This window comes from Desmodus rotundus, chromosome 1, assembly GCF_022682495.2.
Source record: "Desmodus rotundus isolate HL8 chromosome 1, HLdesRot8A.1, whole genome shotgun sequence".
In the NCBI taxonomy this organism is placed as follows: domain Eukaryota; kingdom Metazoa; phylum Chordata; class Mammalia; order Chiroptera; family Phyllostomidae; genus Desmodus; species Desmodus rotundus.
The window spans coordinates 96,887,150-96,902,807 of record NC_071387.1 but is presented as its reverse complement, the minus strand read 5'-3'; the positions used below and the strand labels follow the sequence as shown (position 1 = coordinate 96,902,807).

The 15,658-nt window shown below is 42.1% G+C and overlaps 1 protein-coding gene across 2 annotated transcripts in view; it reads right to left on the bottom strand.

Moving 5' to 3' along the window:
• XPO6 (exportin 6) overlaps positions 1 to 15,658 on the bottom strand; it is a 119,133-nt gene that overhangs the window by 43,411 nt on the left and 60,064 nt on the right. For both annotated transcript variants that reach the window (XM_024560549.3, XM_024560550.3), the window contains exons 7-9: positions 13,603 to 14,056; positions 10,248 to 10,374; positions 5,063 to 5,172 (exon numbers count right to left, since the gene is read on the bottom strand). In XM_024560549.3, coding sequence (XP_024416317.2) covers positions 5,063 to 5,172; positions 10,248 to 10,374; positions 13,603 to 14,056 — 691 coding nt within the window. The remainder of the gene's footprint in view (positions 1 to 5,062; positions 5,173 to 10,247; positions 10,375 to 13,602; positions 14,057 to 15,658) is intronic.

The following is a 15,658-nucleotide window of genomic DNA, read 5'->3' as shown; positions in this document are numbered from 1 at the left end:
ACTTCAGAATTTTGCTAGGAAGAAAATCCACTTCAGACTAGAGGACAAATAAAATCTGTCATCTGTAAATTGTCTTATTGAACTAAAAGGAAATTTAAAGACTCTGAAGGTATTTGAATATAAGACCTATAGAAAGGCAGTAAAAGTTAAGTAGAGTCCTAAGGGTGGGACTGCAATCCAATAGGACTGCTGCCCTTATATGAAGAGGAAATGACAAGAGAGAACACGCATGCCCCCTCTCTCCCTGTGCAAGCACAGAAGAAAGGCCGTGCGAGGACAGAGAGAGCAGACAGTATCTGCAAGCCAGGAGGAGGGTCCTCACCAGCAAATGCATCTGCCAGCACCCTGATCTATGATTCCTGTCTCCAAAACTGTGAGAAAATAAAGTTCTGTTGTTTAAGCCACTCAGCCGATAGTATTTTGTTACGGCAGACAAAGCTGATTAATACAGAAGGTAATGATAATAAGAGAAAGGAACCTGGAAATTCAAGAACGAAGGGAAAGCAAGAGAACTGGCAAATGTCTGGGGAGATACAATAGACTGTATCTCCTGTTAAGATCTTTAAAATACGATGAATGAAAGCAAAAGCTGAGCATTATCCGATGACGTTTTCAACGTACACAGATGTTAAACATATGACAACCTCACTATAAAGAAGGGAAAGTAAAAGGACCTGTATGATGCTGAGATTTCTACATTACAGTTGAAGTGAAGTATGCCATATGGGGTATACATACTGCAATACCAGAGCAACCACTAAAAAACCTCATACAATGAGACCCAGTCACTCAGTAGATGCATTGGAAAAGAAAAGTAAATGTGTGTGCAACTAACATAGTCTCAAAGGAAGCACAAAGTGATAGAACTGAAAAGAGACAGACAAATCCACAATTATTCTCGGTAACTGACAGAATAAGCAAGATAAAGACAACACGCAGAACACAATCAGCCGACCTGACCTGACATGCATAAATCACTTCTCACAACAGCAGTACCATGCACGCTGTTGTCAAGGACACAGTGAACAATCACCAAGAAAACTAGTTAATAAAACAAACAAACCTTAACAAATTGAAAAGACCTGAAATCACAGAAACTATGCTTGCAGATAATATAAGCTAGAAAACAATAACAAGATAAATGGAAAATCTCCAAATATTTGGAAATTAAAGAAGAAATCTCAAGAGAAATATAAAAATACTCTAAACGAAGAAAAGAAAAATAGAACACACTAAAATCTGGTGGATAAAGCTAGAGCATTGCTCAGATGAAAACTTACAGCTTCAACGTTGAAATATAAAATAGAGGTAAACCTACAGACTTGTATGGCTCAAGCCACAGATGTAATCCCAGAAGCATCCCAACTTCTTCTGAAGTTAAACAAAATTCTCATTGTTAAGGCAGCTACCTAGTAGCAGCTCAGTCAATATATGAGGAATGAAAGAGCAAATGAACGAAGACAAAGTAAACACGGAGGCGACGAAGAGACAAAACTCCACATCAGAGAACTACAAAGGACTGAAGCATAACACTCGACAGCTTGTTCTTCTCTGTAAGGAAGTAAATAACCAAGACCCCTGTCACTCGCCCTCTGAGGAAGTCAACAGCATGGACTTCTCTTGGCAGAAGCTAGAAAGCTCCTGGAGCCTTGATTAACACATTCTATTAACTGTACCAAAAGTCAGCTGTCATAATGGCACTTCCACTTTATTAAAGCAGAAAACCCGCTCCGGAAGAAAAGGGCAGCCATTTTTCTCACGCTCACCTACTTCTGTTTACAATCCAATCTAATGTCACCCGCAATCCCTGGCTGGTCTGTCGCCAGCTCCTGTCCATGTTCTCATGACAACGGGGTTCACAAGTCATGACTCAATAACTTAGGTTGCTTAACCCACTTCAGGTTTCCTCATCTTCCTGTAAAAGTAAGTTTCTACACGGGTGGCTCCTTTCACATTGACAAGCATAAAGAAAAGAGTGAGAGAGAGAGAAAAGGGAAGAAAACCAACACATACTGACAACACTTACTGTCAACAAAGGCACTTTACACATGCTGGTTCATTTAATTTTCTCAACAACTTACCAGCTAGGTACAACCACCCACAAAGCACACACGAGGAAAAGGAGACAGAAACTCAGGTCTTCCCTCACCATCTCAAAACGGCAAGTCTGAACACAGAGCCCAGTCAGCGACCCTACTCGGCTGGGTACGCCACAGACACTAACACTGGGGGTCAAGTCCTCTAAAGCAGCAGTCCCCAACCTTTTGGCACCAGGGACCAGGTGCAGGGAAGGCAACTTTCCCACAGACCAGGAGGGAGCAGGAGAGATGATTCCACAGAGCAGGCGGGATGATTCTAGCCAGTAACATGCAAGCTCACCTCCTGCTGTGCACCCCGTTCCTAACGGGCCTGGACCCACAGTGGGTAGTGGCCCAGAGGTTGGGGGCTTCTGCTCTAAAGTACCCACCAGCTCTGATCAAGAAGCTCTTGAGCATTCTTACTGAGCAAGAAACACGCACAGCTCCAGTTTCCAAGCTCCTAAGACCACAAATAAATCCATGGACATTTGTGCTTCTAACTTGGTAGCCTACCAATGTCTACCACACTGTTGTGATGAATGATGCAAAACCTTTAAACCACAGGGGACAGGAACTCAGTGCTGCCTCTGTGACTTAACCACACCTTCACTTCCCACTTAAGACACTGAGAAAACATTCTTGACTACTTCCTGCAAGATCGGCTGCTTCTGAAATTCTGGCTCAAACCACAAGTGATTCCAAAAGCACCCCAACTCCTTTCAGATATATTTTATCAGATGAAAAACATTTGATTAAATTTATAAGTTCTAGATAAAATGAATGTGGTAATTACCAGTATCGGCCGCTTCTGCAAAACAGCGCACTCTGGTACAATGGGGTCTTTCACAACCTAGAACAGTGGCTGCCCAACTTTCAAAACTTTCATTTAAAAACTTTTGAGAACACACTCGTATAAATGTATAGTGTAGAAGAGGAAAGATAAAATGCATCAGTTAAAGTTCAACTATTTTCTTTGTGCGGTCCGTGGACTGCCTTACACACAATTCCAGGGCAGTCCCCCACCCTGGACCACTGAGGGGTGTCTGGTAAGACAAGCGGGCCTTCAGACGATAGTCACTCTTTAATGGCACAAACCGCAGACCAGCCCTGGAGGTCTGGGGTTTGGGTATTTTTATTCTTTAAAGGCATAAAAGTGTTATAAGTGTATTTTTTTAAAAAGTCATGAAAAATTTGAAAGCCTCATTTTAGGATGATAATCAAATGATCAATGAGAAAAAGCCCCAGTGTTAAAAGTGGTCAGCCAGAACCACTGACAACTCTCAGGTGGTATCAGAAGGCAGCTGGGCAGACAGGTCAGCATCAGCAGGGAGGCTAAAAGCCTTTACGCTGTCCAGGGGCCCTGTCACTTAACTCCACAATATTATCACTGTTGGGGTCGTCACTGTGACCACGTGCTGCGTGTCTAATGCACGCTAGGAGCTGGGCCAGGTATTTTGCATGCATGATCTTATGGAAGCCTAACCACCCTTCAAGACAAGTATTAACACGCTAATTTTTCAAGAGGAAATGTGGTCAGCATATGACCTGACCAAAGGTAACTCTATTACCATGAAGCAGAAAAAGAATTTAAATTCTGCCAACACTGGTCCTTCCATTAGTACAACAATCTGCAGTGTGTATTTAATAATCTGCTAGTGTAGATTTTCTCAATGAAACCGTATTTTCCACACATTTGTACTGTGCTTTAAAAAGCACCTGCAGTTTATTAATGTCTCCAGTTTACTCTTCCAACGAGTCTGAGAGATATGAAAGACTATCTACCACTAAATAGAGCAAAATTAGGCACAGTCCCAGGACCAAAAGATGAAGTGGTTGGGCATCCAAGAAGGAGAATTTGGCAGAAGTACCTTTCCTTTGAAGAATCTCATTCAATAACACAATTACTTACAGTTGGCAAATTCACCAAAACCAGGACCTACTGTTGTGTAATAAGGTTTCTGATACATGAATATACTACACCTGGCACCAGAGCAACTTGGAAGCTATTTTGCAATCACAAAAATAATATCTAGGAACAAAACTACAAATGTTTAAACTTGAAATGCAAGTATTCTGTTTATAATTTTTAAAGTTCATAAACCCTCAGCAATGGAAAGGGCTTTAGAGGTTCTACCCAACCTCTTCCCAGGCAGGGATTCTCCTCACCACCTCCTTTTGGCACAGTTCAGGGGGAAGGGGTGTTCGTGATCTCCACCACCAACCACCGATGCCATGTCCTGAGCGCATACAATGTGCCAGGCATTCTAGGGACATCAGCTTATTGTCTCATTTCTGAAATGAAATAATGACCATAGTGTGCAGGAAACACTTTCTGCCCGTAAGAAAGAAAAATGAGCTTAAGGGACGTGGGGGGAAATATTACCCTATTTTCTATTTTCAAAAAATACAATAAAAATATATATAAAAGTAATCACCTATTTCTGGATTTGGAATTAGGGATAACTTATCTTCTTTATATTTTTCTATTCCTGGTTTCTAAAATAAATACCTTTTTCATGGCAAGTATTTATTACCTTATTTAGGAAATTTTCAAACACAAAAGGAGTAAGAATATAATGAACCCCAAGTTCCTACCAACTAAGTTCAACATCGATTATCAACACATGGCCAACCCAGGCCCCCCTCTATTCCCAGGGGATTATTTTAAGGCAAACCCTAGATGTCATATTGTTTCATCTAATAAAATACTTCAGCAGTGCTATTAAAAAGAAAATAACAAAGAGAATTATCACACCTAAAAAATTAACAATACATGTTACTTTTTTTTATCAGAAAAAACATTTTCAGAAAATGAGATATTAAGGGGAAGAAAGGAGAAGAAAATATTCCGTGGCATTGCTACCTAAACAGCTTATGTGACTCAGTTTCACCAAAGAGCTCTGGCTGCATGGCTGACCTTTTAGGCCATAAAAAACAAATGGCAAAAGTGTCTGTTTCTAGATATCAACATTTCTGGGGTTTACCTGTTGAGAACTGCTTCTTTGTCTCCCAGACGACTTTTAATTTTACTCGTCAGATAGTCCAAAAAGAGTGTCCAGATATCCAAACAAGAGAAGTAACCTTCATGAGTAGGCTATGGTGCAAAAGAAATCCAGATAATGAAATTACTTAATGCAAATACTCCTTAGAAGCACACCTACCAGTTTACTATTTCCAGAATGTTACACCATAAGCCTAGATTCCCTCAACTTCCTGGCAACCACACTGGTGTCTTTTAGTGGGTCTTCACAATTGGAACATGTTGAGCCTAACAAGACGAGGGCAGCATGGAACACATCACTGGGGAGACACCACATGGGACAAACTGAGTTACAAAATAAGCCAAGCGAACACCTACATTAAAATCTGAGACTGTGGTGGGGAAGACTCTTAGAGATCCTCCAATTCATTCCTGTTTCAGAGAGAAAGCAACTGAGAACCAGAGATATGATTTATTCAAGGTCAGGGGAAGGAGCACGTCGCTTTACCCCCATCAAATGCTCTTCCCACTACATACTATCACAAAACTGAAAATAAGTTTCAGTGGCTCCAAAGGTGCCAAGTTTACACACTTGAACATTAGGAAAGACCATTTGCAATCTTCCCATATAACAGATTGAAAACGAGCTTGTTAAGTCCGACTCTCAGGCATTATCTGCAAAAGTAGGAGTGTCCATCAGGCTCACAGCAACCTCTAACCCAGTGTCGACAGGACAAAGTGAGGAGAGGACAGAAAGTCTCTGCAGGATCGTAGTGCCGGACCACTGGCGTGACCGCACTGACTCTCTCAAGAGCTCTGAGCTTCTTTTTCATACAAAATGCAGGCATTTTACTATCCAATATCTAGTCTTTCTCATACATATTTAGTTTTAACTTGTGGTCCCCCAATCCCTTACACATGCACTCAAATACTTGCTATCTACGAGGACTCTAGTTTCACTTGTGATTGCTTGATTGAACCACGTAAGTAGTAGCAGGATCAGGCGTGGGAAGAAATAATAACACCATCATACTGGATCAGCTTTCCTTCCATTTCTGATCCACAAGAAAACCCAGAAGTTTACATGGGCATATATGGAATTTGCTCAAGAAGTAACTAATATTGGGTGGTAGCATGCAGTGGGAGTTCAGTACCTGGATGAGCCTAAAGCAGAAAAGTGTAACTTAAAAAACAGCAGACTCCAGGCTCACAACCCCTGTGGGTGGCCCTGGAACGAGATGGCTGCAGTTCAATCAGGACCACTGACAGGGCCATCCTCAGAAAAGAAAAAGACACTTCCTGTCTCCACTTCATACTTCACAGAACCCAGGATGTGCATGACATGACATTAAATGAGCAGGAAAAAGAACTGACAAGCCGTGTGGGAGTAAGACGGGGAGCTGGTGGGCAGGCACTTGACGTGCACAGCCAGGGCATGTAGTCTGGCCCTGGCTTTGGCTTGCTGAGCTTCCCTCAAGTCAGTCACCCAGTTCTCCTTCCTTGGTTTGAAAATACTCACCAGCCCCCTCCACACATAAATCCAGGGGTTTTTGGCTATGTCAAAGTACTTTATAATTATACATGCCTTTGAACTGAAGATTTACTGTGTGTCTCAAGGCCGGAAAAAAGGGGAGGAAGATAACCCTCTGTAGGACCTGCGACACTGCCATCCACATCCTCACGTGCAGGCCCCACTGGGAGACCTTGTGTACTGCCCACAACCTGACCTTTGACAGCTGCTGTGTGTACAGACGGTTGAGGTCATAACGATAGGCTAACTGCACTGTGAAATCATCCAACTCTGCGGAGCTCTCACAGACCCATTTTAAAAATGTACCTGTAGTAAGATTTACTTATAGATCCAATGATGATTAATCACTAAAAATCCTGACGAGTTTCTTTAAGAAACTAATGACACCAGTCTTATCCCCAAGTGGCTTGCAGGGGTTAGTTGTCATTTGCACTGGCCTATATGATCTTCACAATAGTCCTGGAAAATGGATAGATGTTATTTTTCTTCTTCCCATTTACAGATAAAGACGCCAAGGCTCAGAAGTCACCCACTCCAGGTGACAAGATAAGGAAGAGAAACACAAGTAGAATGTGGATCGTAAGACTCTGGGCCAGAGCCCTCCCCCACCCCCCATGCCACACTATCTCCGAGAGTTTTAGGAAGAAGGAGCAAAATGAAAAATGCAAGACCGAGAATTGGTAACGTTGCAGTAACAGAAGGAGCAGGAAGACAGTAATCACAAGCTTATACAGACACCCCAGGGCCTCAACAAGCAGGAAAGTGATGGCGGAGGCAAACACCTGGCGACCACTAGTGGCTGGAGGCACTGCAGGAAGACACTCAGGCGAAAGAAACAACGTAGGAAAAGAAAGAGAAGAGACAAACTGGTAAACGAAAGATTCTGATACTATTTTTATCTTATTACTATTCTTTCAAAATATTTACCAGTACTAAACTTTTTATGAAATTTAGAAACAAAACACAAAAATATTGAGTACACATATAATAACCCTCTAGACAAGAGGAGAAACATATTTCCCCACTTTACCATATTTTGCCGTGTATAACGCACTTCCCGGGTACGATGCGCACGCATGGTTTTGTGCACATTATTCACAGATTATTATACCGTTACACCCATGTATAATGCACATCCTTATTTTTCCCTCACAAATTCGGGCAACAAGTGCACATTATACACAACAAAACACGGTAAACTGTGATAAAGCAAGTTCTCACTATGAGTACATGAGAACTTAAAGCTTTCTCTAGAGAGCACTTAATTTCTAATTCTTAAATCTTATCTCAAAACACTCTCCTACTAACAGTTTCTGATCCTAGAGCGTGGCCTGCCATCTCTTCTCCACTCTGCCTCTCCGGCGAAGGGCTGCCCACCCTACAACTGCACATAGCAGCTCCCAGGTTCCTGCCCCTCTGCCCAATGCTCAGAATCTGCCTCTGTCTGCACCAAAGGACACCACAGTCCAAGGGCCTGCACCAGAAAGAAAGGTCCTCACACAGGAGGCCAGGAAGGCAGAAGGGAGCTCGGCTGACAGAGACCTGCAGGTAAAGGAGGAAGAAAGAAGCTTGTGGTTTGCTTTATTACCACATCTATTTCTTTTCCCAGTATACGTAAGTATATAAAACTACCGCTTTCAGTTCAATGGAAAACTAACATGTAGGATTCTAGTGAAAGAATCAGAATGAACACTGGGAAAGACCCTGAAGATGCCCACTGCAGTCTCTCTCCCTTAGGTGAGGAACCTGAAATTAAATGAAATTCAAGAAACTTTCCCTAGGACACAGACCTAACAGAAATAACCTGAGGTCAACACAAAACTTTTCCAAATCCAAAGCAGTAGTCCTAAGACATGCACACTTTAACACATTTTTTTAGCTTTCTTCTATACCAGATATGCTAAAAGAACCCTTTTTTCGTAGGAAGAAAAAAATGCAAGACATTTTCATTCCATTTTCTCAAGACAGACCCCTCCTTTCTGATGTCAGCACCGGCTCCCTTTTTCTCTTTTATGTCTGCTACACTTACCCTAAGTATCTGTCAAATCCTCCATTTTTCCTGTTCCCTTTAAAATTTCTCTGTACCCATCTCAAAACTTTCCCACCGCTGATGCCTCTTTCTCTCCCCAGCCTCACGCTCCCACATCTCATCACCGCCTCCTGGGGCTCTGCACTCACTGCCCCTCCGTCAGACTGTGGCCGTCCTCCTCCACCTGCACCCTTCCCTGTTCCCAAGAAGGTTCGCCCTTGCCAGGAGGTGCTCTGACTTATGCACCAAGTGCCTCCGGAGAAAGGCTGGCTCATACACTAGATCCTTGCTCCAAGTCCCCCTTCACACACACACCCCTCCCAGCCTAGACCCTTGCCTCTCCTCTAGCCTCATTAAGTTACAACATTGGTGATTTAAACAACCAGGTAAGTCTCCTTACAAAATCAAATGCCCTCACTGGCAATTTCGTCCCTAGTAAATACCAACAGAAAGAGCTACATATGTACACCAAAAACTGTGTGCAAATATGCTCACTGCAACATGATTCCTGGTCCCCAAAACTGAGAGCAGCCCAAATCAGCAGTGGAAAAGATTTCCAGATAACGACTTACTATAAAGCAATGAAAAACAACAAACTACTGCCAAACAGCACAGATGAATTTCACAAACATAATACTAAATGAAGAAAAGCCAGACAAAACAAATAAACCTTGTATGTTTCCATTTAGAGAAGTTCTAAAACAGGCGAAACTAACCTGGGATATTGAAGTCAGGACTAGGGTTACTTCTGGGGGAAAATGAGAGGGAAGTAATTGGGAAGGGACAGGAGAGAACTTCTGGGGGGTGCTCGTAATGTGTCATTTCTTGACTTAAATGGTGGTTACATGGCTTGTTCATTTTGGAAAAATGCATCAAGCCGTGCGTGTATGATTTATGCACTTTTCTGTAGGTGTGTTGTATTTCTGTTGTATTTCAATAAAAGGCTGATTTTAAAACACAAATGGGCACAAGGGATAGGGTATGAATGAAATGTCTACAACTGGACGGCGGCAATGACTGCACAAGTTCGTAAACTGAGCGACCACCAGCAAACTGCACAATTACAATGGGTGGACTTAGTAGTACAAACATCTTACCTCAGTAAAGCTGTTAAAATATATACAAATAAAAAAAGACTGGGTCACTAAAATGTAAATTCAATGCAAGGAAGGATGAACTTTGAGGATTATATGCCTAGCTCCTGAAAATTTGTTGGGGAGTGGGGAATTGGATCCACCAAAACTTAATTCTTGAGAGCTTCCCTTTTTATAATCTCTTTGTGGGAAGTTTAAATGACAGTTATAAAACTGAAGGCCCTAATTTCAGTTTTTCTATATTTTACTTCTCCAGCATCATAGTTGTTAAGACAGCACAGACTGTATGAGTTCAAATCCTGGCTCCATCGCTTACTGTATGATCCTGAGCAAGTTCTCTGTGCCTCGGTGTATTTATCTGTAAAATGGAGATGATAATAATAATGCCTACCTCACAGGGTTGCTATGAAGGATAAATGTGTTAATCTTCACATAATAAGCCCTATACAATGTTTGGGAAACAAAGTAGTTCTTTCTCCTGAAAATAACAAAGTAGACTTTGGGGAGGAAGGGATGGGCAGTTCTGGTGCATTACCTGATGAAATGTGTACTTAAACAAAAGTGTCAAAAACTCCACCACAGGAAACTGGGAGTAGGACTCGATTCTTCTTAGGTGAACACTCACAAAGAGCCGCAGAAAGTCAGTAAACTTCTCGATGTAGCTAAGTACGACAAGAAGACAAAAGGTGACAGTAAGACACACAGCCGCCTCCTTAGAAGAAAACTCAAATTCAGTCCAAATATCTTTCAGTAAAGAACTATACAGATTTCAGTTAAAAATATAAAGGCCTGTGACAATTACCTACAGGTCAGGCAACCTTTCATCCCATTACCACCTGAAACATAGCAGAAAAGCAACTTTAATCCTCAAATACCATCTACAAAGGCATCTTATAAACTAGTGCTCTTATATTTTCTAATTCATTAGTGGTATGGCACAATTAAAGTGGGAAGAAATGGTACCAAAAGTCAATGGGCAAATCATGTGTGCCATTTCAATGCAGCAGGTCTGGAAGGCTGGTTTTCTTTGCCAGGAGGCCAAAATATTAAAATGAATGTGCTATACACACACACACACGCACACTAAAAAACAAAGCAAAGCTATACAAAAAGCATGGCATCCAGGTAAGACATATTCAAGCCTGCCCCGTGTTTAATTAGCTCCCGGTGGTAATTAAACACAGCACATCCCAATCCACTCCAAAGTGATTTCAAAAATAAGGGAAGAAGGCTGTCAGAGCTGGAAAAGCCTTGGAACAATTAATCTGATGCTTCATTTTACAGAGAGGCCCAGAGAGATAAAGTCATCGGCCCAAGGTCACTCAGCCAGCTCATGGCAGAAGGGAACTACCATCCACTCTCAACTCAGTGCTCTCTTTTCACATCACAGTGAATCCCCAGTCATCTCACAGAAGAGTGTGGGTCCCGGCTGCAAGGATAAGAGACTCTGTTATTAAATACACAGCACTTCATCACTCTCACATTTCAGAAACTGTCATTTGAAGCCCCTAAATACCAAAAGGTGACTAGAAAATGAGATGGACATATCTCCATAAATCACACCTCAAAGACCAAAAAAAAAAAAAAAAAAAGATACAGACATAATAGGCCCTAGCCAAAAATTAAATAATGGTTAAAACCAATTCCGAAGCTCCTAACTGCAAAAACAACCATTTTTAAAGCACAGATATATGGCATAATAAGGGGGGGGGGGGGGAGATGACTAATTCAGAGGAGCAAAATTAGACCATAAATAAAATGTCTCATGTTGTTTGTTCTTGGGACCTATCGCCCTGCGGGCGGCCCAATGGTCTGACCTCCACACACATGTAAACTTCTTTGCAGCTAAAATAACAGTGATTTATGTGATAAGGATCTTGGGGCCAAATACTTGAAAAACAGTAAGGCACTGAAATTAACTTTTTTAGAAATAGAAACGTAAAAAGACACTTCTCTCTGATGCCTTTAAGTCACCAATACTAAATGAGCAGGAACTCCTCATTCCTCACTCTGCTTATTACATTATATTTTTAGATGGATTTTCAAATTCGCCAATCCGTTTACCCCTCTTTAGAAAGATGCACTCAATTCCCTACCACCCATAAAAGAATAAAGAGAAGTCATGGGTAAAATATCACACAATCTCAATTTTATTTTAATCTCCAACTCAATTTTTTAAAGAATACAAACAAGGCTGTTCAGTAGCTACAGATTTTATTTCACCTCATTTTCTTTCCCTTGCCCACCTTCTGGTACAGGCGCTAATGAGCAGTGGAAAGTTAGAAAAAAGGCAGTGGTGGAGAAGAAAAGCAAAGAAGCTGGTTAAGTCGCTCCTCAACAACTGAGAATGGACTTAGCTGTTTAGAATTAGCGGTGGGGGGACCCGAGAGCCAGGAAGCAAGCACACACTATCGTTTATGTCACCTTTCTGCTTCCAGGCACCTCTCAGCTGTCACAGGGCAATAGGAAGCATAGAATTAAAATATAAAACCGAGAGCATAAAAGTTACACGTAACAAAATCAGTGCAGATAATCCACAACAACACTTCCACGCCACCCGAAGGTGAGCCGCAGCAAACACTATGCTACAAGTAAAAATCAAAACAGTTGACACTTGACGCTTGGTACAAGCAGTGAGATTTTCTTTTTAACATAATGAAAATACAACCTTTCTTAGCCCAAGCTAGAAAAAATATAAAATTGTGTTTGAATACTGATGCCTTTGAATTATATACAAAGCTACTACCAAATGATAAAAAGCAAAACATACTATCACACCTGATTATGAGCTTTTTGTTATTCTACAGAGAAAATTTTACACAAAGCTTGCTTACAATGAAGCAAACAAAAATAATCTTATATACCAATTTTTTAACTTTAGAAAAACTTACTAAAATTGCTAAATTTAAAAAGCACTAAAACCATCTTAACTTTAGGCACTTTATATTGTTATTCATTCTAAGGAAACAGAAATGGATTAACTCTATATAGCTTAATAACAGAAAACAAGCCAAGGAAAATTGATTAGAATATTAACTTTGGCTGCCAGGCAATCTATACATATTTACTAATTCAACATAATTTGTCTGCTTGGAAGTGTCGGAAGAGTCAACATGACGTGTTAACAGAGGTTTCAATGTCCCCTCTTGTTTTTGCCCTGCAGTAACATCGCATTCGTGGAAGCTGTGAGACGGATGAATGACGTCATCTACAAGACAAACAAATGAGACCATGCCCCAGAGTAGGTACTGTGAGGGAGGCATCTTTTAGAGCACTTCAGAAAGAAAAGGTAGGTAATTTAAAGCTCCATTCAAAAGGACAAGAACACACACACACACAGGTGTGTGCACGTTAGCCCGTTACAGCTCTCCTTTGTTTTCATGAACACTTGCCATCTGTGTGAAGCTTACAACATAGTAACATTCCTGTACACTGCCTGATGTTCACTTGGGAAAAGTCAAACAGTAAAAACGGACAAGCCACACCAAGTGAAAAAGGGTGATTGTAACTCCTGTACCTCCACGGACCTCCTCTCCTGTTCTTGGCTACGCATGAGCAGCAGTCTCAGTTCCTGCAACACCTCAGACCTGCAGGCAAATAGTGTGGAAGAAGGGGGGAGACGGGGGGAAGGGAGGACAGGAGACGGATGGGGAAAAAGACAACAAACCTACACAATTCACAATCACTTTTCACACTCACATCATTTCCCTTCACCACCCTAGCCCTTCCAGCTAAGCTTAGACTTATTGGCACGCACCTACCTTTCTGTTCCTCACCAGAAGCCCCGAACTTTGAAACCCAAGAGGATTAAAGACACCATGCAGAATACTCTGATCACTAGTCAAGGCCCTTTCTCAGGGCACTGCCAACTTCACACCTGTTTTTATTACCTCTCATCCAGTTCTTCTAGCCTGCTCTTCACCGTGTGGGCATTGTTATCCTTGGTGATTTTCTGCAGGAGGTAGAAAGTCTGCTGGAACATACGCAGTAAATACTCCTCAAACTCCATAGGCACACAGTTCTTGGACATGAGTTCATTGATGCAGGACATGGCCAGGACCCCAAGCCGGCCGCGCTCCTGACCCAACACACAGTTCTGGCTGTTGCCGTTAACTGATGCCATCTTTCTGGCCCGGACGTCACAGCCAAAGCGCGCAAAGTGGAAGATGGTGGTAAGAAGGGACGGGGTGATGCTGGCAGACAGAGGAATCCAACTGAAGAGATGGGCCAGGCACTCCAAGGCCAGGGAACAGATATACTCACTGTCCGCATCGAGGATAGGGATTGGCTGATTCAACAGTTTGGCTGAACTAGGACTCTGCAACAGGTTACTCAGTAAGTCACCTGAAAATACAAAAGGAATTTAAGATCTACACTATCAAATCTCTTACAAATCAATTTAAATAATTCTCCTTCAAAAAAACAAACAAACCAAAAATAAACATTATTATAAAGCAACAGTTCTCAAAGTTTGGTCCAGGAACCCCTGAGGGGAGTCCCCAAGACCCTTAATGGAATTCAGAAATTCAAAACTAGCTTTAAAAGAATCCTATATATTATTCTGCTTCCCCATTTTACTATCTCACAAGTGTGTAACAGAGCTTTACAGAGGCTACGTTACATGTACTGTCCAACAGAGAGGAAGCAAAGGCTCTCTTTCATTACGCTACATCACGGACTTCCAGTCAAGATGGCAGCACAGGTGAACACAGCTCGCCTCACACAACCACATCAAAGTTACAACTAACTTACAGAACCACCACCACCACTGAGAACCATCAGAAATCAAGTTGAATGCTTTTAAATTGTGTACCACTTTTTATAATTTACACCTTTCATTCGCCCTTTTTTAATCTCATTTATAAACATTCTTGAATATTTTGTTGATCCAGCCTCTTACAATTCTCAAAACCAATCTTAGTAGTAGTTGAAATTCAGTCAGTATTTGTTAAACGAATATCTGGACAATTGTACTTCCAGTCAAGATGACACCATAGGCAGATATGGCTCGCCTCTTCACACAACCACATCAAAACTACAACTAAAATATAGAACAACCATCACTCAGAACCATCAGAAATTGAGTTGAATGGGAGTCTGACAACTAAGAAATTAAAGAAACCAATCCACCTAGAGCGGTAGGAAGGGCAGAGACGTGGAACAGGCTAGTACTACACCCATGTGTGGTGGATAAAAATTTGGAAGGGATATCTCAGGAGCAAGGATTCCCACCCCCACACCAGGCTTCCAGTAAGTCCCTGTAACTTCCGGCTGCAAAAACCAGCAGGAACTCAGACAGTGGAAAAAAATTCTGGAGTCCCAAGTTCCTCTTAAAGAACCCACACATAGTCTCACCTACTCAGACTCATTCCCTCTTAACTCCAGCACTGGGGCTGCAGCTTGAAAGGCACCAGTAGCATACAGGGAAGACGAGAAGGATCTGGCATCAAGGTACGTGGGGAACAGCTTTCTTCCAGACAGAAAGGCCACGGTCCCTTTTCTGAACCCTCAGCCCCCAGAGACACAGAGCCACAGGCTGGGGCCATATCTGAGACTCCATCAACCTGATTAATACTGTTTGCCCCACCCTAGAGATCCCCTGAGACTCCAGTCCTACCTAACTTAGGGCCCACCCAAGCTACTAAATGACTTTTCCATATGAATGACTCATCTTGGCTCATGCTTCACAACTTCTTAAATCCCCTCAAATAAGCAAGAGCCCCTCCTACCTCTTGCTTAATGGCCCCAGGCATGGCACTAGCCTAGATTCACAGTTTGGATTCACCTGGGAATCTCCAAGCACAAGTAGCAGCCATCTCAGATTGCTTTACAGCCCAGGCAGGGTGGCACCAGGCAAAATACAGGTGGGGGCTGACCTTGGCCTGCACCACACAGGAAACACCTGCATACCTAGTGGACAGTGACAGATCATATTGGAGCACCCCC